This window comes from Dermochelys coriacea, chromosome 7 (genome assembly GCF_009764565.3).
Source record: "Dermochelys coriacea isolate rDerCor1 chromosome 7, rDerCor1.pri.v4, whole genome shotgun sequence".
Lineage (NCBI taxonomy): Eukaryota > Metazoa > Chordata > Testudines > Dermochelyidae > Dermochelys > Dermochelys coriacea.
Genome location: NC_050074.1, coordinates 43,816,332 through 43,841,908, shown reverse-complemented (window position 1 = coordinate 43,841,908; position 25,577 = coordinate 43,816,332). Strand labels below are relative to the sequence as shown.

Here is a 25,577-nt window from a genome sequence, read left to right as displayed (position 1 = left end):
CACATTCTTATGCTGTCACCTGCCTGAAAGGCAGGGCAGCTACCATTAGATGAGTAAGACCTCAACTGGCTATTACAACACTATTCTCTACCATATTTCTTTTTGTTTCCAGCCCTATGTACCAGGGAGGGTATGCACTGGAGGAAGGCTCCTGGAAAAATGATTTACTAGGTAGAGTGTATTGCATGAGTAACCCTCCTGGTCTAGGGTGACCAGACAGCAAGTGTGAAAAACTGGGACGGGGATGGGGAGTAATAGGAGCCTATATAAGAAAAAGACCCAAAAATCGGGACAGTCCCTTTAAAATTGGGACATCAGGTAACCCTTTCCTGGCCTGATCCATAGCCCCGCCCCTAAACTGCATGCCCCGCCCTTTGAGCCATAGCACTGCCCCCAAACTGAAGGCCCCGCCCCTTGAGCATCAGGGTCCGCCCCTCCCCCCGCGCGACGGCCCGGCCTCCAGCGCCGCCTCAGACGCCGCCGGGTCGTAAGCCCCGCCCCTCGCGTGTGCTAGTCCGCGGCGCAGGCTCGCAATAAAGTGGCTGTGATTGGGCCGGGCCGCTGCCTTGGGGGCGGCCGGGGGAGGGGGAGGGGAAGAGACAGAGACAGAGCGGGATGCAAACAAACATGGCGGCGGCGGCTGGTGCCGGGGGAGGCGGCGCTGCCGCGGGGGCCGGGCGGAGGAGAGTGGCCGAGTGAGCCCCGCGGAGCCGGAGCCCGGCCAGCCAGCCGCCCCGCAGGACAAGGGATGGAGGCGGTGGGGGCCGGGGAGGAGGGTGAGGAGCCGCCTAAGGAGGCCCGGATACTCGGCTCCGAGCTGGTGGAGAGCTACACGGTGAGGGGTTAATGGGCCGCCCCCGGGGACCAGTGGGGGGGGGTAACGCTGGAGGGCCTAGGGGCCGCCCCCGGCGACCAGTGGGGGGGGGTAACGCTGGAGGGCCTAGGGGCCGCCCCCGGGGACCAGTGGGGGGGGGTAACGCTGGAGGGCCGGGGGCCGCCCCCGGGAACCAGTGGGGGGGGTAACGCTGGAGGGCCTAGGGGCCGCCCCCGGGGACCAGTGGGGGGGGGTAACGCTGGAGGGCCGGGGGCCGCCCCCGGGAACCAGTGGGGGGGGGTAACGCTGGAGGGCCGGGGGCCGCCCCCGGGGACCGGGGGGGGGGTAACGCTGGAGGGCCGGGGGCCGCCCCCGGGGACCGGGGGGGGGGTAACGCTGGAGGGCCGGGGGCCGCCCCCGGGGACCGGGGGGGGGGGTAACGCTGGAGGGCCGGGGGCCGCCCCCGGGGACCGGGGGGGGGGTAACGCTGGAGGGCCGGGGGCCGCCCCCGGGGACCAGTGGGGGGGGTAACGCTGGAGGGCCGGGGGCCGCCCCATGGCATGGGGTGGAATGGGATCATGGGAGGCAGGGAGGGGAGTAGATTGCCCCCAGGTCCTATGGGTGAGATGGGGCCGGTGCGAGGGGAGCAGGACACCCCCCAGTGCACTAGTACTTAGCTGAGGGTCTCCTCGTGGAGTAAGGAAGGGAGTTGTCTGAGTGCTGGCTTTGAATAGTGATGCGGCCAGTTTGGGTATTCTCATTTCACTTCTCCATCGGCTGCCCTAGGGAACGGAAGTGCAGAATTTTCAAAAGTGCCCAGTCCCCATTCTTGGGGCCAGATTTTCAAAAGCGCCTAAGACATTGGAGAATGAGCCTTGCTCCTAATGGACGAGCACTCTTCAAAATCTGGCCCCAATTCCTAGTGCTGAGCCCTTGGAAATCTGGCCCAGGAGCTCATTTGAAAATCTAGCCCTAGTGGAGCAAAGCAGTGCCTTTTATTTTGGCAGGATTTGTATGAGTGGCTATCATGTTCTCAGCATCTATTTGCTCTGAGAATTTGTCAGTAAGGGAAGATCGCTTTTAAACTAGACTAAATTAAATATTTTAATGGTTGACATAATGAAAACACTTCAAACCTAGTTGAAAAGTTTTGAGAGCTTTCTTGGGGGAAATCAGATGATTTGGGGGGGCAATTGGGATTAAAATGCTCAGCAGACATTTCTGAGTTTACTTAAACAACTTGGGGAAGGAATTTAAAAGCACGCAAATTCTGTTTTTAAACCGTGTATATAGGAATTATGCTATATAAAATAGTTCCTTGGTCTGTTTTTCAGGAAGAAGCTGTTTAAAATAAAAAAAAGTAATTGCACATGTCCATTAAATGACTCTGTTTATATAACTAAACATTTGTTCGCCTCCTAGGTTAGTTTACTGTGATTAGAACAATCTCTTCTCACTGAATCCATCAGTATGATTGCACAAACTTCACTCTGACCACAGAATGAAGTGCTCAGAAAATGCTTAGAAAATGTAAAGGGACACAGTCAACTTAAAAATGGCCCTTTCTGAAATTTTTTTACCTACTATTTTTACAAGTACATCCAAGCTTACCGTAGCTGAAATTTTTGAAAAAAATCCTGTCTTTTTTTCACGTTACCTTTGTGAACAGGGGTGCTGAGAGTCATTGAACCAAACTGTAAACACTGTATATGATAGAAACCCTTTCAAGCCAATGGGTGTGGCAGAATCCCTAGTTCCAGAACCTATCTGTGAACCTTCACACAGTTTTTAAATAGGAAAGTGTGTAGAACCAGGAATTGGCAGGAGGATTCGGATAGATGTAGTGCCTGAAATTCTGTAACTGTTTAGATTGATTTCAGAGTAGCAGCCGTGTTAGTCTGTATTCGCAAAAAAGAAAAGGAGTACTTGTGGCATCTTAGAGACTAACAAATTTATTTGAAAAAAGAAAAGGAGTACTTGTGGCACCTTAGACACTAACAAATTTATTTGAGCATAAGCTTTTGCTCCTTTTCTTTTTGTTTAGATTGACTAGATTTCAGGTTGGTGTTGTTCCTTTAAACATGTGTAATGTGATTGTTCTCCCTATTTTTTCCACACTTTGCAATGAGGCAGATGTGACAAGCAAATTTGTTTGCTGTTTAAGAGCAATCACTGTGTTCTATGCAGCAGGGGTTCTCAACCTTTTACTTTCTGAGGCCCCTCCCACAACATGTTATAAAAACTCCATGGCCCAGCTGTGCCACAACAATGGTTTTTCTGCATATAAAAGCCAGGGCTGGTGTTAGGGGGTAGCAAGGGTAATTACCTGGGTCCCCACACCATAGCGGGCACTGTGAAGCTAAGTTGCTCAGGTTTTGGCATCAGTCCTGGTTGGTGGGGCTTGGGGCCCAAGCGGCAGTCCTGCATGGATGGACTTCAGCTTTCTGGCATGGGCCGTATTGAGTCTAATGCCAGGCACTTGTAAACTTAGATTTGACCTAAAATTTAAATTTTATAAAATCAAGCTTTTATAAAACCTAAGGCCAATAGTAATGTTTTTATGCATTTTTTAAAAGTCTACAGATTTTTTTAAAAATAAACATTTGTCTTGAGTGTTTGGAACTCAAACATTGCAACACTGAGAACCTGGAGGTGAAAGAGCCTACACAAAAGTGAAATGACTTAATTGTTTTTTTTTTCAATCTGAGAAAAATGTTAAAAAAAAAAAAAAAAAGGCAGCAAACTGAATTTTTGCAATTTCCACTTTTAGTAATCCAAAGGTAGTGGTAGCAACATTTATATTGTGTTTTTTAAGTTCTCCCCTTTAAAAAACAAACAAAAAGAAAAAAACAAAAAACCAAGGCCTGGTCCTGGGTTTTAATAAGCTGCACCTGTATTAAAAACGCTGAATTAATTTAAACGTTTAAATTAAGGGGGAAATAAGGTAAAAGTCCTCCTCCACTTTGAATTTTCTGCATGAACTTTTATTTTATGTTGTTGGTTTTAAAAGAATCAGGTTGCTTTAGCTTATTGCTTCTTATTTTCTTCCACTCCATGAGACTACTGAATTCAAGAAGGTCACAGAGACTGGGAAAAATTTAAAGAGCCATTTTAATGCCTGTATCTTCGTAACAGCTTTGTCCTGTAAAATGATATTGGGGTAAGACAACAGTTCTAGGTGGCTTAAACAGATGTTGGCAATTACCACTGAAATTGTTACAGGTGCTGAGGAATGGAAAGAAGGATTAAACTAACCAGAAAGAAACTAAACTTGCTATTGAGTCTCTGTTTGTCTTTGAAAACATTTATCAACGAAAATGTGAAGAGTCAGGGCTTTCTCTTGCTTTTACTACCTTTGTATTGTTCTACTTGCAATTTAAGCTTTAGACATACCCCAGCTTTGTCCTTCCTACTTATGCTATTGCTATTAGATACTCACTGAAGATTGTCTGGTTAAAGAAAGGACACTCATACCACTAGCACTGCATTTGTTTCCCCAGCACACCTCGTTCATTACCCCCAAGTTATGTGCTCCTGCATTTCCTGACAATTGCAAGCATTTTTTAATCTAAATATTTATCTTGACTTTTTAAAGGAAATTATTGCAGCTTCTTGTATTGATTGATAGAGTTTTTACCTGCTTGTAGCTTTATTAGGGAGGAAATATGATTTTGTGGTTATGTCATGGGTCTGAAATTTGGAAGTTGTTGATCTGCACACCCTTGCCCCAGACTTTTGGCAAATCCCAGTTTCTCCTTCTGAAAAAAGGAAGTACTTGCCATTTTCACCATTGTGTTGGGCATAATTCATTAACATCTACTATGCTTTGAGATCCTCAGGTAGAAGTTGCTATGGAAGTACAAATCATTCAATTCTCTAATATGAGACTAGCAGCTTTCTTCCTTGCACATAGAGCAAATGAACTGGAATCAGGCTGTAGCACTGATGTTCACTTAAGCAAATGGGGTTAAAAATCATACTGTTCTTTTTGAAATACTAACATAACATTTTCTTTATGTGCTTGAGAGGAATTCTATCTAGGATATAAACTCCTAACTACATCAACCTTAAAAAAAATCAAAATTCTTATCAGCTATTTGTTATACATTCTAAATAATGGTCTTTGATACAAACATTTCAAACAAATTAAAAACTTGAAGTGACTAGACTGAATAAACAGCTTCATGTCGAGAATGAAGAGATACATGTGCTCAGTACTGTAAGAGAATTAGCATGAAAAAATGATTGGTCTATAAATATACTGAAGACTTTACAAAAGAGGATCTAACCTGTCCAAGACAATTCGAATATGCTGAAGGGTACAGAACCCCGTACTAAACAGAGAAATCTGGTAAAATGAGACTGCCTGCAAAGTGGAAGTTGTGCTCAGAGGAGCAAGCCAGTGAACAGTCGGGTTGTAAACAGTTCTGAGATTTAGTGAAAAAACCTGTGTATGACTAAAATGTATGTAGAGATCTCTTGCAGTAAGTTAATTTTTGTCTGCAAGACCATACAGGATGATGCAATTTTGTCATCTTTTTCACTTTGTTTATATCATTCCAACAGATGGCTTGATAGACACAGGGCCCATGAAAACTCTTAATATAGTAAGCATAGTCAGCCTTGTTGTATTAGTGGGATCAAACAAAATCAGTTAGGAATATTATTAAACATTATTCTGACAATTTTTTTTTAATCAATTGGTAGTTAATTCTGTATCAGTTTTTGAAACATTGCTTTGCAGGAAATCCAAGGCTCTGTTCAGATTTACTGAGTAAATTATGACAGTGTGGATTATTGTGAAGTGATTCACCAATACTCTGGTTGCTAATGTTTTTAGGGGTGTGTGTATATGTGTGCTAATACACGGTGAATGAAGTCCATACACAGGAATCCTATTGCAGTAATTTTAAAATAGTGTTTTGTGACTCCTACCAATACACCTAAAATGGTCATTTGGTCAGATCCATTGCTGATCGTATCCTGATCCATTTGCTTTTAACAGAGTGGCCAATATTTGTTGCTTTAACAGGAGGTATGAGCCTTCCATAATGCAGCTACGTTAATCGTGCAGTACTTTATTATGTTAGGCGAGAAGAATAAATTCCTTCCTCCTTGCTGCAGGTTATCAGTTTATACAGAGAAGTTTGACGTTTGATTAACTATACCTTTACCATAGTTTGACTACTTCAAGTATTTTTGATCAGACATTATCCAGTCTGTGTTTTACATGTAGCCACAATGTATAACCTCCCATAGTAGTTAATTCATAAAGCTGATTTTGCGGCATAAAGTATTTCCTCTTATTAGTTCTAAATTTAATACCCTCCGCTTTATTAAGTCTTCCCCTTGCTTTTATATGGCAGCAGGTTATAGGGAAGGGACTGATAGTTTTAATCGTATACTTAATAATTAGTACCACTCCAATTTGTTTTTGTTGAATGGTCCTAGGCCAGGTATACACTACAGCAGTGCTCTTCACTATTTTTGAAGTGAGGGCCACTTGGACGAAAAACCTTCAATGTGAAAGCCACATCAACCTGACACAAATGGCTGAACACTCAGAGTTCTTTGTTGGTTGATATGGTAATATTACGATTATTGGTAATAATGCTTGCAGTGCAGGAGGGGGTATGGGACGCTGGCTCTGAGAGGGGGCTTGGGACTGGGGTGCAGGAGGGGGTGAGGGGTGCAAGTTCTGGGAGGGAGTTTGGGTGCAGGAGGAAACTCCTGGCTGGTGCAGAGTATTTGGGTGCAGGCTCTGGGAGGGGGCTCAGGGCAGGAGCTTGGGCTCCAGGAGGGGGTATGGGGTGCTGGCTCCAGGAGAGGGTATGGGGTGCAGGAGAGGTTATGGGGTGCAGGCTCTGGGAGGGGGTTCAGGGGTGGGATGCAGGAGGGGTTGAGGAGTGCAAGCTCTGGGAAGCTACAGGTTGGGTGGTGGAAGAGCTATTCAGAACCTGCCCATTGAAGGGGGCAGCACTTACTTTGGGTGACCCCGGCCCCACACCACTCCTGAAAGGGGCCAACTTGCCCCTGCGGCCCCTGGGGGGGCACATGGCTCTGCACGCTGCCCCTCTCTGCAGGCACCGCCCCCACAACTCCCATTGGCCACAATTCCCCATTCTCGGCCAAAGGGAGTTGCAGGAGCGGTGCTTGTAGGCAGGAGCAGTGTGTGGAGATCTCCGCTCCACCTATTACCCCCTGGGGCCACGGGGGCCTGCTGGCCACTTCCAGGAGCGGCGTGGGGCCAGGGTAGGCAGGGAGCCTGTCTTAGCTGCAGCCCCACTGCGCCGTCGGGGAGGTCAATCGACAGGGAGCCGCACTTAAGGTCCATGGGAGCCGCCACTGGCTCACGGGCCTTGCAGTGGGAACATTGCACTACAGACTTATATCGGTATAACTGTCTTTCTCAGGAGTGTGAAAAATCATAGAATATCAGGGTTGGAAGGGACTTCAGGAGGTCATCTAGTCCAACCCCCTGCTTAAAGCAGGACCAATCCCCAACTAAATCATCCCAGCCAGGGCTTTGTCAAGCCTGACTGAAAAACCTCAAAGGAAACAGATTCCACCACCTCCCTAGGTAATACATTCCAGTGCTTCACCACCTTCCTAGTGAAAAAGTTTTTCCTAATATCCAACCTAAACCTCTCCCACTGCAACTTGAGACCATTACTCCTTGTTCTGTCATCTGGTACCACTGAGAACAGTCTAGATCCATCCTCTTTGGAACCCCCTTTCAGGTAGTTGAAAGCAACTATCAAATCCCCCTCATTCTTCTCTTCTGCAGACTAAACAATCCCAGTTCCCTCAGCCTCTCCTCATAAGTCATGTGTTCCAGTCCCCTAATCATTTTTGTTATCCTCCGCTGGACACTTTTCAATTTTTCCACATTCTTCTTGTAGTGTGTGGCCCAAAACTGGACACAGTACTCCAGATGAGGCCTCACCAACATCGAATAGAGGGGAACTATCCCGTCCCTCATTCTGCTGGCAATGCCCCTACTTCTGCAGCCCAAAATGCCATTGGACTTCTTGGCAACAAGGGGCACTCTGTTGACTCATATCCAGCTTCTTGTCCACTGTAACCTCTAGGTCCTTTTCTGCAGAACTGCTGCCTAGCCATTCGGTCCCTAGTCTGTAACGGTGCATGGGATTCTTCCTTCCTAAGTGTAGGACTCTGCACTTATCCTTGTTGAACCTCATCAGATTTCTTTTGGCCCAATCCTCTAATTTGTCTACGTCCCTCTGTATCCTATCCCTATCCTCCAGCATATCTACTTTTCCTCCCAGTTTAGTGTCATCTGCAAACTTGCTGCGGGTGCAATCCACCCCATCCTCCAGATCATTAATGAAGATATTGAACAAAACCGGCCCCAGGACCGACCCTTGGGCCACTCCACTTGATACCAGCTGCCAAATAGACATGGAGCCATTGATCACTATCTGTTGAGCCCAACGATCTAGCCAGCTTTTTATCCACCTTATAGTCAATTCATCCAGCCCATACTTCTTTAACTTGCTGGCAAGAATATTGTGGGAGACTGTGCTAAGTTTTGCTAAAGTCAAGGAATAATACGTCCACAACTTTCCCCTCATCCACAGAAGCAGTTATCTCATCATAGAAGGCAATTAGATTAGTCAAATCCACACCCCTGAGAAACAGTTATACCGATCTAACTGCCAGTGTAGAAGACAGTGCTATGTTGGCGAAAGAGTTTCTCCTGTCAACATAGCTACCACCTCTCGCAGAGGTGGATTAACTACACCGAGTCAGCGTAGAAGCATCTTTACTTAAGCACTACAGTGGTGCTGCTGTAGTGTAGACCTGTAGGCTTTGCAGTTTCTCATGGAGCGCAAGTTCCACCATGCCCTTTGAGATTTCATAATTGGACACAGTACTCAGATGAGTTTGTAATTCTTTGTATGACCTAACTTCCGTCTTTTTGTTACTGTACTTCAAACACCCAAGCAATGTTTTCTGTAGCAGCTGCTGTGCGCTAGGTAGACTTCTTGATTGCGTTCTGTTGTAGACCTCATTTTTCTTGCAGCATACTAGCATAAATTCTGATGTTTTATGAACAATTAAGTGTCTTTGACCACTTTTAAAGTGTTAAATTGTAGCCTATTTTAATATCCTGTATGCTAGTCTTCTGAGCTGATTACATAAAACAAAGGCATTCTTCATTTATTAAGATGATTTGAAAACTGATCATGAGTAATTTTTTTTCAAATGTGATTAGTGATGGAACTGTTTCATTGAATTACAACAGCTGTGAAATGGGACCACGTGACCTGCCATCTCTTCCACATTCCTGATTATATCAAGTGATTTCAGGGCTCACTGATCAGCTGATTATTCACTTCATGCACATCCCAGAAGAAGGTTAAACAATGTCGTGCCTTAAATTTTGTATTTTCCCATTGTTGTACACGTGGAGGTTGGCTCTGTTGGTTCAGGGTTCACTTCTGCTGCCCCTTTTATCTTCCTCCAGCACTTTCCAGGTTTCATCATGATGGCTTCCTTCCAATCCATCAGAAGGTAGATTGAGAGTTTCCTTTAGAACCAATCAGTGTGGCTTTAAAAGGTCATCTGCAAATGAAAATCTTAAGGGTCACCTGTTCAGCACATCCATAGTAAAATACTTTTTGGGTCCCCCGATGTCAGTTGCTTCCAGCTTAACTGTAATGGCCATTCAGGCACAGTCACACTTGCCATGAAGCTCTGTCATAGCCTGGAGCAAGCTCATTGGGCCTCGAGTAATTCTGTTTATCTTACCTGATTTCTCAGTTTCTGTACCCTCAAACGGCATACAGTTATTTAAAAATCTGAAAAATCATTAATTGGACTTGCCTAGGATTCTCAGAGCTCTGCTGGAGTTTCATGGTAGCTGTGAAGTCTGTACATGGTATATGCTAAGTTATGTGTCACACTGGGCATGATTTTGGTAGACCTGGAGGAGAGATGTTAGCTTTTAGAGTTGTGCGAGGTGCTTCTGAAGAACCTTTTATCCTGGCTGGAGGGAATGTTTAGAGCATAGTGCAGAAAGAGGTGGGATTTTAAAATATTTGTGGTTCACCTTTAAATCATACAGATAAATGGTAGCTGAGTTTAAATGCTGCTCAAGTGCCTTACTCTGCTGTTTGCTTTCTTTAGGTATACATTATTCAAGTCAGCGTTGGGAGTCATCAGTGGACAGTCAAACATCGTTACAATGACTTCCATGACTTGCATGAAAAGGTAAAGATCAGAAGTCTGTGGTCTTGAGCTCTTGCAAAATAAAGAACTTTTCAAATCCTGCTCCATAGCACAAGCTTACTGACATACTTCATATATTTTTTTTTAGAAGGAAGGGATATTTTGCCTTTGGGATGTAGTGTTAATGAAAAAGAGCAGATTAACTGAATTGCAAAATGAAGTCCTCACTGCAGAAGCAGTACAGTCTGCCTCTTCTATACTCCCTTGGATGGACCATATTGGCCAATAAGAAGGTAGTTCAGCTGTTAGACGGGCCCTGGCCATTTTGCTTGCCAGGGTGAAGAAGGTTTTCATTGCCTTTTGGATCAAGCCCCAAAGAAACCCCTAAACCCAACCACAGCTATCCAGTCAGTGGAGGAAAAAAAAAATCCAAACAAACCTGGTCAATTAGTGCAAAGCAAAACCAAATAATAAAAAGCATTATTGTGCTCCTTGGAAGTTAGCATCTGCCTGTCACCAAACCCTAGAAGCAGCCCTACAGACTCTAATCCTTAAACTCTTTGCTGAGAGTGCCATATGTGATCTGTTCACCAGAAGCCAGTTTCAGACCAAAGACTAGCTTCATATAGGTTACTAATGAGCAGCCATTAGATAGTAATTTCTAATACCTACCAATCTGTACTGATTTAAACAGCAATATCGAAATATGGAATTCAAGGTCCAGACTCCAGAGAAACATTTTTCACACTGCAATAATAAGTAAATAAAAAGATTTTGCGGTCCATTCAAAAGCATCTGGCAGTCTGGATTTGTCCCGTGGTCCGTCAATTAAATATCCCTGATCTTGTGGAACAGTGCTGGTGGTTGTACTTAATGTTTTTGGGGAGGCTGGGGGAGATTAGCGTTCAAAAGTTTGCACACACTGAGTGTCAAAATAAAATATGCTTATTATTGTTAAACTTACTGTTGTTGTTTTCATGTTCTAATATTCTTAACTCCCTCCAAAAAAAATCTGTCTGAAATTTATAGAAATTGAGATAAGAAGCCAAACCTTCTAAAGTAACTGCAGTTTCAGAGAAATGTTATAGGAAAAAAGAAAGCATTCTCTTAATATCTTAAATTGTACAATATTACATCCTTCTTGCAAGATCAAAAACTATTTCAGGTAATAACTTATAATATTGCTGTTTCTACAGCTTGTTTCAGAAAAGAAGATAGATAAAAACCTGCTGCCTCCCAAGAAGATTATTGGGAAAAATTCCAAAAGTCTGGTGGAGAAAAGAGAGAAGGAATTAGAAGTTTACTTGCAAATGCTTCTGGTCAAGTTCCCCATTGCTGCACCCAAATTGTTGTCACACTTCTTACACTTTCATTTATATGTAAGTTGCATCCTAGCTATCTAGGTATTTATAAAGTGCCCTCTCACTGTGATATCTTGCCCATGAGTCAATGAGCAGAGCAGGAGTCTAGTGAAAGTTCACAACCTAATTTTGAGTAGCTTGGGGTTTTTTTGACGTGATTAAACAAAATAGCTTTAAACTCACTCCCTTTTTCAGGATTTGGGCAACATAAAAAGTTAGGCCATAGAATGAGCTTTTCCAGTGAAATCTTTGAAGCTGTCCCTACTGTCATTGAAACTGTGCTAGCAAATAATGTTGACAGGGCCTTTGACATGAAAAATATGTTGGAGGGATACTCTGGTGCTTCTGAATGAATCTGCAGTTGCATTAATTGTTAATCTGAAATCAATATTGTTAGGTCTCAAAAGGAACATTATGTAATTGAACCCAACCCCTGCTTAATGGTTAGTGGTTAGAACTGTGGTTCATATTAAGACAGCTTCCAGTAGGCCAAATGAAGAAAAATTGTTTCTCTCCAGGAAAACATACTGATGGAGTGGCCTCTAGAGAAGTATCTCTACACAGCAGATAGAATATTATAGCAGAGAATGGTTGAAGTAAGAAACAATAACTTCTTATTGTGATTCACAGATTGAAAACGGTTCATTCATCTCTTGTGATTGGGTTTCTCCTTTTTGTAGCATGCTGTTGTGTTGTAAGGATAAGCAGACATTACAAAGAGGAATATGCATTGGGGTTTGAGCAGGAAGGAAAAGTAGTAATTGCTTTAAATGGATGGATATGTGATGGGGGATCATTATAGTTAAGGCTATGATTATGTCACAGAGGTAATTTAAGTCATGGAATCTCTGACTTCCATTGACCTCTGTGACATTTTCTGCACCAGGGCTGGAGCTCCTAGCCAGCTCCGCCCTCACAGCTCCCTTGCCTGGTGAGAGATCCCCTGCTGCGCGGGTTGCAGGGGAACTCCCCACAGCTGCCCAACTGTGGCAGTGAGGGACCCAGGAGCCCCAGCAACAGTGGGTGCTGAATCCACTTATCCCTTTTGTCAGGGATATTTTTAGTAAAAGTCAGGGAAAGGTCATGGGCTTCCATGAGTTTCTGATTATTGCCCATGACCTGTCCATGACTTTTACTAAAACTATCCATGACAAAAACCTAGCATTAATTATAGTTCAATCCAGATGTTTTGGAATTGAGTCACAAATGATCAGTTAAGCATGTTGATTAAGCTTTAGAGACTGAAGCAAAAACCATTTCAAAACACATAATGTGATCATGAGTTTATAAAGGTTGACTTGAATAAATAGAGGGTTTGTTTCATATTATTGCTATTGATCTGTCATTTTGAGCAGAAGCACTAGCTTAAATTAAATGACAACTTTTAAAAATATAACTGTGCATAGTGACATGGCATAGTGTTTAAAATACAAGATTAGGAGATAGCTCTGGGTTCTAGTTTGACTCTGCACAGGCTTCTTGTGTGACCAAGAGCAAGTCACTTAATCTCCCTGTACTTCCCTATCTGTATATTGGGGGTTAATACTTTGATCCATTAATGTTTTGGAAGGTGTTTGATTTCAAATGGACGTACTTATGTAGTGGACGTGCAAAGCATTATTGTGTAGGCAATTTAACCTATATTCTCCCCCTTCAAAAAAGTATTGATTTGGAAAATAACATATTTAGGCAGACTTCTAGATCTAAATTTTTTTTTTTGTTTGTTTCTTAACTGTGGCTGCCCAGTTTGAGATACTGTGAGGTGTGAATTTCAGAGGTGCTGTATACCTGTAACTGCTGCTGAAATTGTGCTTGCTCCACACCTCTGAAAGTCAACCTTAAGTGTCTGACATTGAGCATCTCAACTGTAACAGCATGTGTAATACTCTATTTAAATGGATTTTTGGTTTAGCATGAAAGCTAATAATTTAATTCAGAGTACTTTAAGATTCAAATCCTTACTATACCTAGGCTTGCAAGAATTAGATTTTTTTTTATAATTTTGACATAATAAGGATGTTTATTTTTAAGCATTTTTTTCTATTTAAATTTTCACAGTTGTGAGAAATTATGGGGGGAATATGTAAGAGGGGTCAGACAATTTACTGACAGTAGATGAGATTCAAAAAGTTTTAAAGCTTTATAGCTGTTAATACACAAGTTGTCAACATTACATATCAAAATATACAAAGTAAATATCCTTCAATCAAACTCGAATAAGTTCTTAAGCAGCACTTTTCTTCCTTTGCCTGTCTGTACATTTCAGTTATTATCCAGGGTAGTAGTTTTTCCTTGTTTATATTTGTATGCTGAAATCAGCGTTTATTGACATTTACCAATAGCAATCTAATCCTTCCAAGCCTAAGTATACATAATGAGAAAGGCATTGTAATAACATTTTACAGTTGTTCAAACTCAGGGACAGAGGTTGAAACTTGCCGATGACCATCTGGCAAGTCAGTGCTAAAGGTGAAAAGAGGACTTGGAGCCCCAACCCCCTGTCCTTTGATCTTCTGCTAGATTACTTTCCCCTTTGTGTCAGGAATATATCCAAACCCAGCTCATTGAAACTTACTGCTACATATTCATCCACTTATCTTTATTTAAAAAAAATTAGAACTAGGGTTAGCTAGCTAGACACCAACCCTCATTCTGTCTTTGGATACTACTTGTGTGTTAGCAGCAAAGTGCAGTGCTGCTTAAATTATACCTCTTTTCCCAGTAGGCAAATCTGGGTTGATGTATGAACTCGTAAAATCTTTTTGGATGTTCTAGAATACTTTCAAATATTTACATTACCTACACATCAAAAAACCCTAAATATTAACTATAATATTAACAATTCTGCTCAATAAAAATACCCTCCAGCAGGCCTTTAAGAACATAATGACTGCTTAGGAAGGAGTACTATGGAAAGGGATCTGGGGGTCATAGTGGACCACAAGCAAAATAGGAGTCAACAGTGTAACACTTTTTTTTTTTTTTTTGCGAGAGAGAGAGAGAGAGAGAGAGAGAGAGAGAGAGAACATCATTCTGGGATGTTTTAGCAGGAGTGGTGTTCACAAGACATGAGAAGTAATACTTCCACTCTAGTCCGCATTGATTAGGCTTCAACTGGAGTATTGTGTCCAGTTCTGGGCACCACATTTCAGGAAAGATGTGGACAAATTGGCGAAAGTGCAGAGAAGAGCAACAAAAATGGTTAAAGGTCTAGAAACAGGACCTTTGAGGGAAGGTTGAAAAAAATGGGTTTGTTTTTGTCTGGAAAAGGAGACTGAGAGGGGATATCATAAGTTTTCAAGTACATAAAAGGTTGTTACAAGGAGGAGCGAGAAGAATTGTTGTTAACCTCTGAGGATAGGACAAGAAGCAATGGGCTTTAATTGCAGCAAAGGAGGTTTAGGTTGGACATAAGGAAAAACTGCCTAACTGTCAGGGTGGTTAAGCACTGGAATAAATTGCCTACGGAGGTTGTGGAATCTCCATCACTGAAGATTTTTAAGAGCAGGATAGATAAACACCTGTCAGGGATGGTCTAGGTAATATTTAGTACTGCCATGAGTGCAGGGGACTGGACTAGATGACCTCTCGAGGTCCCTTCCTGTCCTATGATTCTATAACATAAGAATGGCCATGCTGAGTCAGACCAATGGTCAGTCTAGCCCAGTATCCTGTCTTCTGACAGTGACCGGTGCCATATGCTGCAGAGGAAATGAGCAGAGAATAGGGCAATTATTGAGTGATACATCCTCTGTCTTCCAGTCCCAGCTTCTGGCCGTTAAAGGTTTTGGGACACTCAGAGCATGGGTTTATGTCCGTGAACAGCGCAGCTCATAGGCATTGATGGACCTATCCTTCATGAACTTATCTAATTTTTGTTTGAACCCAGTTATGTTTCTGGCCTTCACAACTTTCCCTGGTAATGCGTTCCAAGGGTTGACTGAACATTGTATGAAAAAGTACTTTCTTATGTTTGTTTTAATCCTGTCACCTATTAATTTCATTGGGTGATTCCTGGTTTGTGTGTTATGTGAAGGGGTAAATAACACTTCCTCATTCCTCCCTCTGAACCATTCATGATTTTATACACCTCTATCATATCCACCCCTTAGTTGCCTCTTTTCTAAACTGAACAATCCCAGTCTTTTTAATCTCTGCCCATATGGAAGATGTTCCATCTAATAATTTTTGTTGCCCTTCTGTACTTTTTCCAATTCTAATATACCTTTTTCTGAGATAGGGCAACCTGCACAGCACGTAGTATTCAAGGTGTGGGTGTACCATGGATTTATATAGTGATATGATGTCTTATTTTCTATTCCTTTCTCCTAATGGTCCCTAACATTGTTAGCTTTATGTGACTGTCGCTGCATACTGAGCAGATGTTTTCAGAGAACTGTCCACGATGACTCCAAGAACTTGAGTAGTAACCTTTAATTTAGATCCCCCATCATTTTGTATGTATAATTGAGATTGTTTTCCAGCGTGCATTGCTTTGCATTTATGAAAATTGAATTTCATCTGCCATTTTGTTGCCCAGATATCCAGTTTTGTAAGATCCCTTTGGACCTCTTGGCAGTCAGCTTTGTATCTTGAGTAATTTTTTATAATCTGCAAACTTTGCTCCCTCACTGTTTACCCCTTTTTCTAGATCATTTATAAATGTGTTGAACAGCACTGGTCCCTGTACAGATCATTGGTGGACCCCGCTATTTACCACTCTCCATTGTGAAAACTGACCATTTATTCCTACCCTTGTTTTTTATCTTTTAACCAGTTACTGATCTATGAGAGGACCTTCCCTCTTATCTCATGACTGCTTACTTTGGTTAAGAGCCTTTGATGAGGAACCTTGTCAAAGGCTTTCTGCAAGTCTGTGTATACCAGTGGTTCTCAAACTTTTGTACTGGTGACCCCTTTCAAATAGCAAGCCTATGAGTGTGACCCCCCCACACCCCCTTATAAATTAAAAACACTTTTTAATATATTTAACACCATTATAAATGCTGGATGCAAAGCAGGGTTTGGGGTGGAGGCTGACATCTTGTGACCCCCCCCTGTAATAACCTCGCTACCCCCTGGGGGGTCCTGACCCCCAGTTTGAGAACCTCTGGTGTATGCACCCGATGAAGTAAGCTGTAGCTCACGAAAGCTTATGCTCAAATAAATTTTAGTCTCTAAGGTGCCACAAGTACTCCTTTTCTTTTTGCGAATACAGACTAACACGGCTGCTACTCTGAAATATATCCACTGGATCATCCTTGTTCACATGGAGTGAAAATTACAGATACAACCATAAGTATGTGCCAGTATATTTATGCTTGTATCTGTAATTTTCACTCCATGCATCTGTAGAAGTGGTTTTTTTACCCACGAAAGCTTATGCCCAAATAAATCTGTTAGTCTTTAAGGTGCCACCGGACTCCTCATTGTTTTAATTTGGTGTTTGAGTTCCTTCAGAACTCTTGGGTGAATCCCATCTGGTCCTGGTGACTTACTGCTGTTTAATTTATCGATTAAAAGGATGTGGGAATCTCCCTCACATCCTCTGCAGTGAAGATGGATTCAAAGAATTATTTTAGCTTCTCTGCAATGACCTAGTCTTCCTTGAGTGCTTCTTTAGCATCTTGATTGTCCTGTGGCCGCACTGGCTTCCTGCTTCCGATGTACTTAAAAAAAAATTTTTTTTTTGCTGTTAGGTTTTCATCTTTTGCTAGTTTCTCTTCAAATTCTTTTTTGGCCTACCTAATTATACTTTTACTATTGACTTTAGAGTTTATGCTCCTTTCTATTTTCCTCAGTAGGATTTGACTTCCAAACTTTAAAGGATGTCTTTTTGTCTCTTCTCACCTCTTTTACTTTTTTTAGCCACAGTGGCATTTTTACTGTGTTTTATAATTTGGGGTATACATTTAGTTTAAGCCTCTATTACAATGTTTTTAAAAAGTTTCCATGCAGCTTCCAGGCATTTCACTTTTGTCACTGTTCCTTTTAATTTCCATTTAACTAGCTTCCTCATTTTTGAGTAGTTCCTCTTCGTGAAGTCAAATGCTACTGTGGTGGGTTTCTTTGGTATTTTCCTCCTACAAGGATGTTAAATTTAATTACATTATGGTCGCTCTTACGGAATGGTTCAGCTGTTTTCACCTCTTGGACCAGAATCTGTGTACCACTTAAGACTTAATTAAGAATTGCCTCTACACTTGAGGTTCCAGGACTAGGTGTTCCAAGGAGCTTTTATTAATGGTGTCTAGAAATTTTATCTCTTCATCTCTTCTTAAGGTGTCATGTACCCAGTCAATATGGGAATAGTTGAAATCACCCATTATTGGGTTTTCTGTTTTTGTAGTCCCTCTAATATCCCTGAGCATTTTAAAGTCACCATTGCCATTCTTGTCAGGCAGTTGGTAGTATATTCCTACTGCTATACTCTTATTACTTAAGCATAGAATTTGTATCCATAGAGAAACTTGTTGCACAGTCCTGTACTTTACTTTTGACACCTGAATTGTCTCCTCTGCTATACTTACAAAATCTTGTAGCAAAGAAAAGAAGATGGGTGCTCCTGGAAGTGTAAGTGAAAACTGATCCTGTGACAGCTGTGGATTAGACAAATAGAAATATGATTAGAGCAGTGCAAGAGTCAGAGATTTGTTTCCCCACCTCCCAGGTCTGCCATAGGAAGAGGACTCTTTACCCACAAGCTGATTGCTATGTGGCCTTGGGCAAAGTCATTTAACTTGTTCATATCTTACAGATGGAAAAACTTACTTTCCTACATTACCAGTGAGGTGATGAGGATTATCACCTGGTGTTTATACAGCTTTGTCATCAAGTGCATGTGTGCTAAGAATTACTGTTGTAATTTGACAGGTTTCAGAGTAGCAGCTGTGTTAGTCTATATTCGCAAAAAGAAAAGGAGTACTTGTGGCACCTTAGAGTCTGCCACAAGTACTCCTTTTCTTTTTGTTGTAATTTGTTAATTTAAAACAGGAGCAAGAACAATTCTGTAGCACTGAATTATTTTTTAGAATGCAGTTTTTGTAGCTTTTCATCCTAAGTTTATTTGGTTTGAACACTTTAGGCTGATCCATACTCAGGTCAGTTTATATTTTAGGAGCATATTTTCTAAAATACTTGCTTCAATAAATGAGCAAAGTAGTGTATAACTGATGGACTCTTCTTGTCTTTATCCCCTTGTTATGAAGCATTAGAGCTGTCTGTGGACAAAGTAAACTTCTGGTTGAATACTGAATTAAGAATTATTTCACTTCTGTTGCTTCCTCCGTTATAAATGAGCTGAATATTTCAAGGTTAAGATTAACTATTGCATGAATGTTTACTTTGGATACTGTTTTTGCAGGGCTTTCTTTCTGTCGAACAGAATCAATACAAGAATTATCTTATTACTGTTGCATTGTGTCCAAAACAGCCTCTGAATTTCCATAGGACCGTTGCTCATCGTGGGTGGGAAATATTTCATTCCCCATCTTGGTACCTTTCATTCCCCTCCTCTATGGACTTGGGGAGGCAGAAGTGTTGACATCCCTCTATTGAAATTTTTTTGCCCTCATCTTCCCTTCCAAAGTTGTCTACACATCTACCTGTTGACTCCTGGGGCTGCATTAATGGTGATGCCAGAGCAGGAGGGGGTGGCACAGCATTTATGGTTGTCAAAAAGCAAATATGTTGAAGAAAAGTCTAGAGGAATGAATTTAATTGCCTTTTCTATAGCTATCCTTTTCTTCACACCTGTGCAAGCCAAAGAAGGCATCTTTTCCATGTTAGTGGCATGCAGTCTCAGTCTGACATAGGAGAGGAACTCTTGAATGTTTAATAAATGAATAGCTTATTCGAAGACCTCTTTTCAAAATAATCATCTTACCATTTCTCAGCATTGAGAGGTTACTAGAACTTGTTTAAGGAGTTAGCTTACTTTCAAGTAGTGCTAATATTCTTGGTAATATTTTCTCTAGCGTCTGTTAAATTTAAAAGAGTAAAGACATCTAGTTAAGAATGTGCCTATTTAACTGTAGTCTAATGCGCTTTCTTTATCTAATTTAAGACTATTTTAATTTTCAAAATTATTGCAGGTTATTTCCTTAGTGACTTTAGTATTCTAAAAAATCCATAAGATATAATTATAGTCTCAATACTTCATTTTTTTAAGATATTTCTGAAGATCTTCTAATATGGCAGGAAAGGGAGATTTCTGATAAATGTCAGAAGTGTTAAACATTTGAAGAATGGAAAACATTTAAATTAGTCAGTTACAGTAATTTGTTCTTTGCAGGAAATCAATGGGATCACAGCTGCGTTGGCTGAAGAGCTCTTTCACAGAGGTACTGTAATGAATTGCCTAGAATTTAAGAGAACAATAGCGTGTATTTGGTATGCAAATTTTCTTAAAATTATATTGCATATGAATATATGAGGTTTTTTGTAGGAGTGGGTGGGTGAGATTCTGTGGCCTGTGCTGTGCAGGAGGTCAGACTAGATGATCAGAATGGTCCCTTCTGACCTTAGTATCTATGAATATACATGGAGTGACATGTCTCCAGGCAGCCAGATATAGATTTTCCTTTTGAATGTTGTGGATCATGTTTTCTTTGGTGCTTTTTTGCTTTCCTCCCTCTCTCTTGCTATCAACTCTTCCCTACTGCGTGCTCCTTATGGATAGTTGTATTTTGGTTTGAGCAATGCTGGGCCATTGTCAATGCTGGCTTGTAAAGATGCTCTCTCAACAGCAATGTGGAAATGCAGTAAATAGACACTGCCATGAGTCTGCTCTCCCCGGCTCTTGGAATGGACTTACTGAAACTTCTCCCAAACTCAGAACTCTTATATGATGAGCCAAGGGTGCCCTTGTCAGGAAACTTTCATCAGACCTCTTGACATGGCATATTATTCCAACACTTCCTCTTGCAACTTACACAAGTTTTTTCCACATTAATTTTAATACTATTTTAGCATAAGCTGAGTTAAAACTTAATTTGTTCACTGTATGTAAATTTATGGCTATTTTGTACTTCTAACTTAATAGTTTAGTTCACCTCATAATTACAGTATCATGAATGCATCCCAGTCAGCTTGTTAAATAGCATTCTTTCCTGAGACTTGGAGACCGAATGCCTTTTTCATTAGTGTAGTGAGTTACCTTATGCTCTTGCTGCTGATGGAGCGGGTCACTATTGCAGCAGTAGGGAACTTATGAAATTGTAAAACCGTTTCAAAGGGAGTATTAAGAAAATTGTGGAACTCTTTAAAATAATAGTTACAGGACCAAATTGTATCCTGACTTGCAGAACATGCAACCTCATTAGTATCAGCAGAGTTGCTCTAGGTTTACACTGATGTACCAGTAGAAAAGCAGAACTTGGCATTAGTCTGTAACTTCAGCACTTAGGATGAAATTTCCAAAGTCCTCAGCAGCTGGCCTTCCTCTGCTCCCATTAAGGCAGGGTGGGGGTGAGAATCATTGACTGAGTGCTTTTGGAAATCCCATCCATAATTTATAACATTTATTATGAAAACTGATTCCTGTCCTGTTCTAATGTCTAATTTCTGCATCTGAGTGAGAGGAGTAATGCTAACAATTCCAGATCAGTGTATTTGTAGTTTATTGGCTAGATAAAGGATAGAATAAGAGCTGACAACCTGATGCTATTTCTTACTATTTGAAAACCAGTCCAAAATAAGGGTACTAAAGTGAGAAGGGATTGAATAAATGTTGATGGAAAATCAGGAAAGTGGAGATGCATGTTGTATTTCAGATAGTGGGAGTTCGTTTTGACATTTGAGTACAGTGAGAGCCTTAGACCTACCAGTATAGCCATTATAAATGTTTTCTATAATTCCCCATTGTATACAGCAAATGCTGTGAAGTTGGTAAATATTTTTTATTAAAAGGAACAACTGTTCTGCAAATGGAATGGTTAGTGTAAACTGTTAGGGAATTTATCTAAGAATAGCTTGAAGAAAGAGAGATCTTTTACCTTAGATAAGGGGCTTCAGGGTCTAATCCTGGTCTCTTAAAGGTAATGGGAGAATGTCTTTAACTCCATTAGGAGGTTTAGGCCTGTTGTGGCTGAAGGGCCTATTTTAAACAATTCTGATGCAAGAAGTCCATAGTTTTCTGTTCTTCAAATACTTGGTTAAAATGGCAAAAAAATGTGGATGTTGCTTCAGTACTTCAATCAGAGCTAGGGTGTAAAGGGCAACCAGTTAAATTTCCAACATGACACCCACACCACCATAAATTCTCCTCTCTTGCCCCTTCCCCACAGCAGTGGTGGGCATCAGCTGTTTCTCCCTTTGGATGAAATCTTAAAATATTATGACTTCATGTTTAACATCACTGTACTCTTGTTTTTCAGGAGAACAGTTACTAATGGCTGGAGAGGTCTTCAGCCTCAGACCATTGCAGTTATATGCTATCACTCAACAATTGCGGCAGGGGAAACCTACGTGCGCTAATGGAGATGCCAAAACTGATCTAGGTCATATTCTGGATTTCACATGTAGACTCAAATATTTAAAGGTAGAATGTATTGATGTAAATAATGTAGACAGTTTCCTGCAGTATACACTAGGAATTAATGGTGTGTTGTCAGTGTCACTTAATCCTTTGAAAGCATGGAAACGCCAATATTAAGGATGATTAGGTGGCCCAGAATCTTCACTTTATTATGCCTAGAAGTAACAACGCATAGCAGCTGATATTTTCCAGCATAACATGGCCTCCCCAGAGCCCCACTGTAGGCACTTTGTACATAGGCATACAACCATGTAATCTTTCTGAACATTGGTTGGCCTTTGGGAATGCACATAACTCCGTGATACTGTCCGTCTAATGTAGAATTTATAAAAACTCTGCGCCCACCCCCCCAACATTCTCACTTCATTGTTTTACATCTGTAATTGTAAATAGTAACTGTTCCGTAGTTGAGGGTTGCAACTGAGTTTCCATTAAAAATCAATTTTAGCCCCTTGTAATCTTAACAATAAAAGCTCATATGGCAACCTCAAAATTGGTAGGTTCAGTCTGGAGCCATGGCAGATTTTTCTTCTGCCAAATCTGAAGTGCATTGCAAAGGTTTTCCTCAGTTCTGATGTATGAAAATTAGAGAGCTCATCAGAATTAAAAAGACAGATTTTTTTTACTCTTTAAAGCAAAAAGAGAACAGCTTCCCTGTCTTATCTGACTTCTGATTTTAAATCTATCCAGTTGAACTTAGTTTCTGAAGTCCAGCTGTAAAGATGACCTTTCAAGAATACTTAAAAGTTAAAGCACTCGTTATGATCTTGCATCCTTAAATAAATCTGAATCAATTTTTTAAATCTGGGATTAGAATAGTTAAACTGTCAAGGAGCAGTGGGGGAGTCCAGTTCCTTAATAGGCAAAAATGAACAGCTGGGGAGAATATGGAAACTTCATCAGAAGCTTTTGTGCTCTGTGGAAGCAAAGATGTATCTGCAGTTCCATTTCTATGGAACTTTCCATTTCCCAGCCTTGCAGCTCCAATACTACAGAATTTACACAGTTTTAGAGAGAGAAACCTGTGTTGTTTGGCCGCAGTGGTGTCTTTTGACCCTGTAAGCTCTGATCGCTTGTGCCTACAGCGTGTCAGCTCCTTCAGAGCTTACAAACCCCAGGTGAGTCCAAGCAAGATATCCTACAGACTTCTCAAATTCAGATGTTATGACAAGTGTTTCTGAACATTCTGTGTTGGTACTAATATTATTTGAAGACAAGCAAATAAAACCAATTTGTAGTTTCTAAATTTGCACTTCAGTTTGCAGAAATCTAAGAGAATACTCAACTTTTTCCAAGCTCTCAAATTGGAAATGCCTTGTCCTATTTGAAACTCTGGGATGGAAATATGCGTACTTTTCTGATTTCATTTCAAGAAGAGAGATTATTTTTAGTGAATGGGGGATTAGGGTGTCAATTAGTTTAGAATGGAAAACTAATTACCATCTTAATTATGAAGTCTTTGACAACTCCATGTGCTACAATATATAAGCACAAGGTGGCAGCCTTAGGCCAGGTCTGCACTATAAACTTACATAAACCCGTGAGTGACGCAGTTCTCCCAGTGTAGACAGCGCTATGTTGATGGGAGGGCTTCTTCCGTCGCCATATCTACCGCCTCTCACCACAGCTACCACCTCTTGCAAAGGTGGAATAACTATGCTGACAAGAGAAGCTCTCCTGTCGGCATAGTTGCATCTTCACTGAAGCACTGTAGCTGCAGTGTTTAAGTGTAGACCTGCCTTTAAGTTCAGTTCCTTGCTTTCTGTATGTTTGGCTTTTGCCTTTTAATTAATTTTTTCCTTCTGTTTTTTAAAATGCTAAATTGTGTTCAAGTGTCATTAACAGTGGAATCCTTCAACTTCTTTGGTTGTCATTTTACAAGGTTCTCAGTTATTGTATTTATATGGTTCAGTCCCTGTAATTTACCACAGACACTGCAACAGATGTGTGTTGATTGGTTTTGTATATTAATTCCGTCTTTAATCTTAACTACTAGGTAACTGGCACAGAGGGACCTTTTGGAACCAGCAACATTCTGGAGCATCTGTTGCCTTTTGATTTGTCAATATTTAAATCTCTTCATCAGATAGAGGTATGGTTGAGATACTGTTTGCTCAGTAACTTCATAATGGCTATTCAAAAGCAGAGTTTAGCAATACCAATATTGCAGTGTATTGCTTAATATTGGTGAGCTATTGTTTACTTTGGCTTGGCACTAGAAATTACAATGTTTTATATTTATTTATTGTTAATAAGTGAGACAAATACCACTTCCTCTAGTCTGGAAAAAATGGGTGCCAGATTAGATATTTAGAACAGCTGATTTTGTACTTCCCCCTAAAGAGCAAGATTCCTAATAGAATAACAGTAGAACTTTGTTTTAGATATAAAAGTCAAAACCAAAGTAGTGGTGATCTCCCTCCTTCTTAGAAAAGATCTAATAACAAAAAGTTTTAGCAAGGTCTCGTTACTAAAACATCTTTATTTGTTGAAATACCAAATGTTTACAAATATACCATGAAATAAAATATGTTTTCCCACAGTACACTTTGTGGTGCAGTACTTTTGTTCGTTAGCTTACTTGTTAATTGGCAAAATTTATTTATTTACAATTGGTCTGACATTCATTAGTGGAACTTAGCAAGTTTCTGATAGAACTTCAGTCACTCGTTTAATGTGTTACATCGTACCTTGCTTATCAGACTGAATATTTACATATTATGGAGACCTGCCAATGTCTGTACCTTGTTAGGAGATGTAAAGCAATAGTAAACTTCCATTTTGGGAGTACAGTAAATGTTAAAAATGAAAGGACTCTGATGCAAATGCATCAAAGAAGGCATTGAATCAGCTAGAAGAACTCCAATCAATCAATACAGATTCATAGATTCCAAGGCCAGAAGGGATCACTGTGATAATATAGTTTGACTTCCTGTATGACACAGCCCATAGAACTTGCCCAAAATAATTCCTAAAACCTATCTTTTATAACAGCCAATCTTGATTTAAAAATTGTCAGTGATGGAGAATCCATGACAACCCTGTGTAAATTGTTCCAGTGGTTGATTAATCTCATTGTTAAAAATTTACACCATATTTGCACTCTGACTTTGTCTAGCTTCAGCATTAAAGAGCCCATTATCAAATGTTTGTTTCCCATATAGGTACTTATAATCTGTAATCAAGTAACCACTTAACCTTCTCTTTGTTAAATTTAATAGATTGAGCTCCTTGAGTTTGTCACTGTAAGGCAGGTTTTGTTATCCTTGAATCATTCTTGTGGCTCTTTTTTGAACCCTCTCAAATTTAATAACATCCTTCCTGAATTGTGGGTGCCAGAACTGGACATACTATTCCAACAGCAGTCACATGAGTCCCAAATACAGAGGTAAAATAACCTCTCTACTCCTACTCGATATTCCCCTGTTTATGTATCCCAGGGACACATTAGCTCTTGTGGCCACACCATTACACTGGGAGGTCTTGTTCAGCTGATTATCCACAACAACCCCCAAACCTTTTTCAGAGTCATTGCTTCCCAGGATAGAATCCCCCATCATGTAAGTATGGCTTACGTTCTTTGTTCCCAGATGTATCTATTTACATTTAGCTGTATTAAAACACACATTGTTTGCTGGTACCCAGTTTCAGAGCAGTTTGGATCACTTGA

General features: G+C 40.9%; 1 protein-coding gene across 6 annotated transcripts in view; it reads left to right on the top strand.

Moving 5' to 3' along the window:
- Positions 1 to 587: 587 nt before the first annotated feature.
- NISCH (nischarin) overlaps positions 588 to 25,577 on the top strand; it is a 64,482-nt gene continuing 39,492 nt past the window's right edge. For 4 of the 6 annotated variants that reach the window (XR_005293883.2, XR_005293885.2, XM_038408976.2 and 1 more), the window contains exons 1-6: positions 588 to 835; positions 9,968 to 10,051; positions 11,206 to 11,388; positions 19,664 to 19,712; positions 21,747 to 21,910; positions 23,904 to 23,999. Coding sequence is in view for 4 of the 6 variants with exons in the window: in XM_038408976.2 (XP_038264904.1) it covers positions 749 to 835; positions 9,968 to 10,051; positions 11,206 to 11,388; positions 19,664 to 19,712; positions 21,747 to 21,910; positions 23,904 to 23,999 (663 nt within the window). In the remaining 2 variants the exon portion in view is untranslated. The remainder of the gene's footprint in view (positions 836 to 9,967; positions 10,052 to 11,205; positions 11,389 to 19,663; positions 19,713 to 21,746; positions 21,911 to 23,903; positions 24,000 to 25,577) is intronic. The other 2 variants (XM_038408970.2, XM_038408968.2) reach the window with 1 other exon arrangement.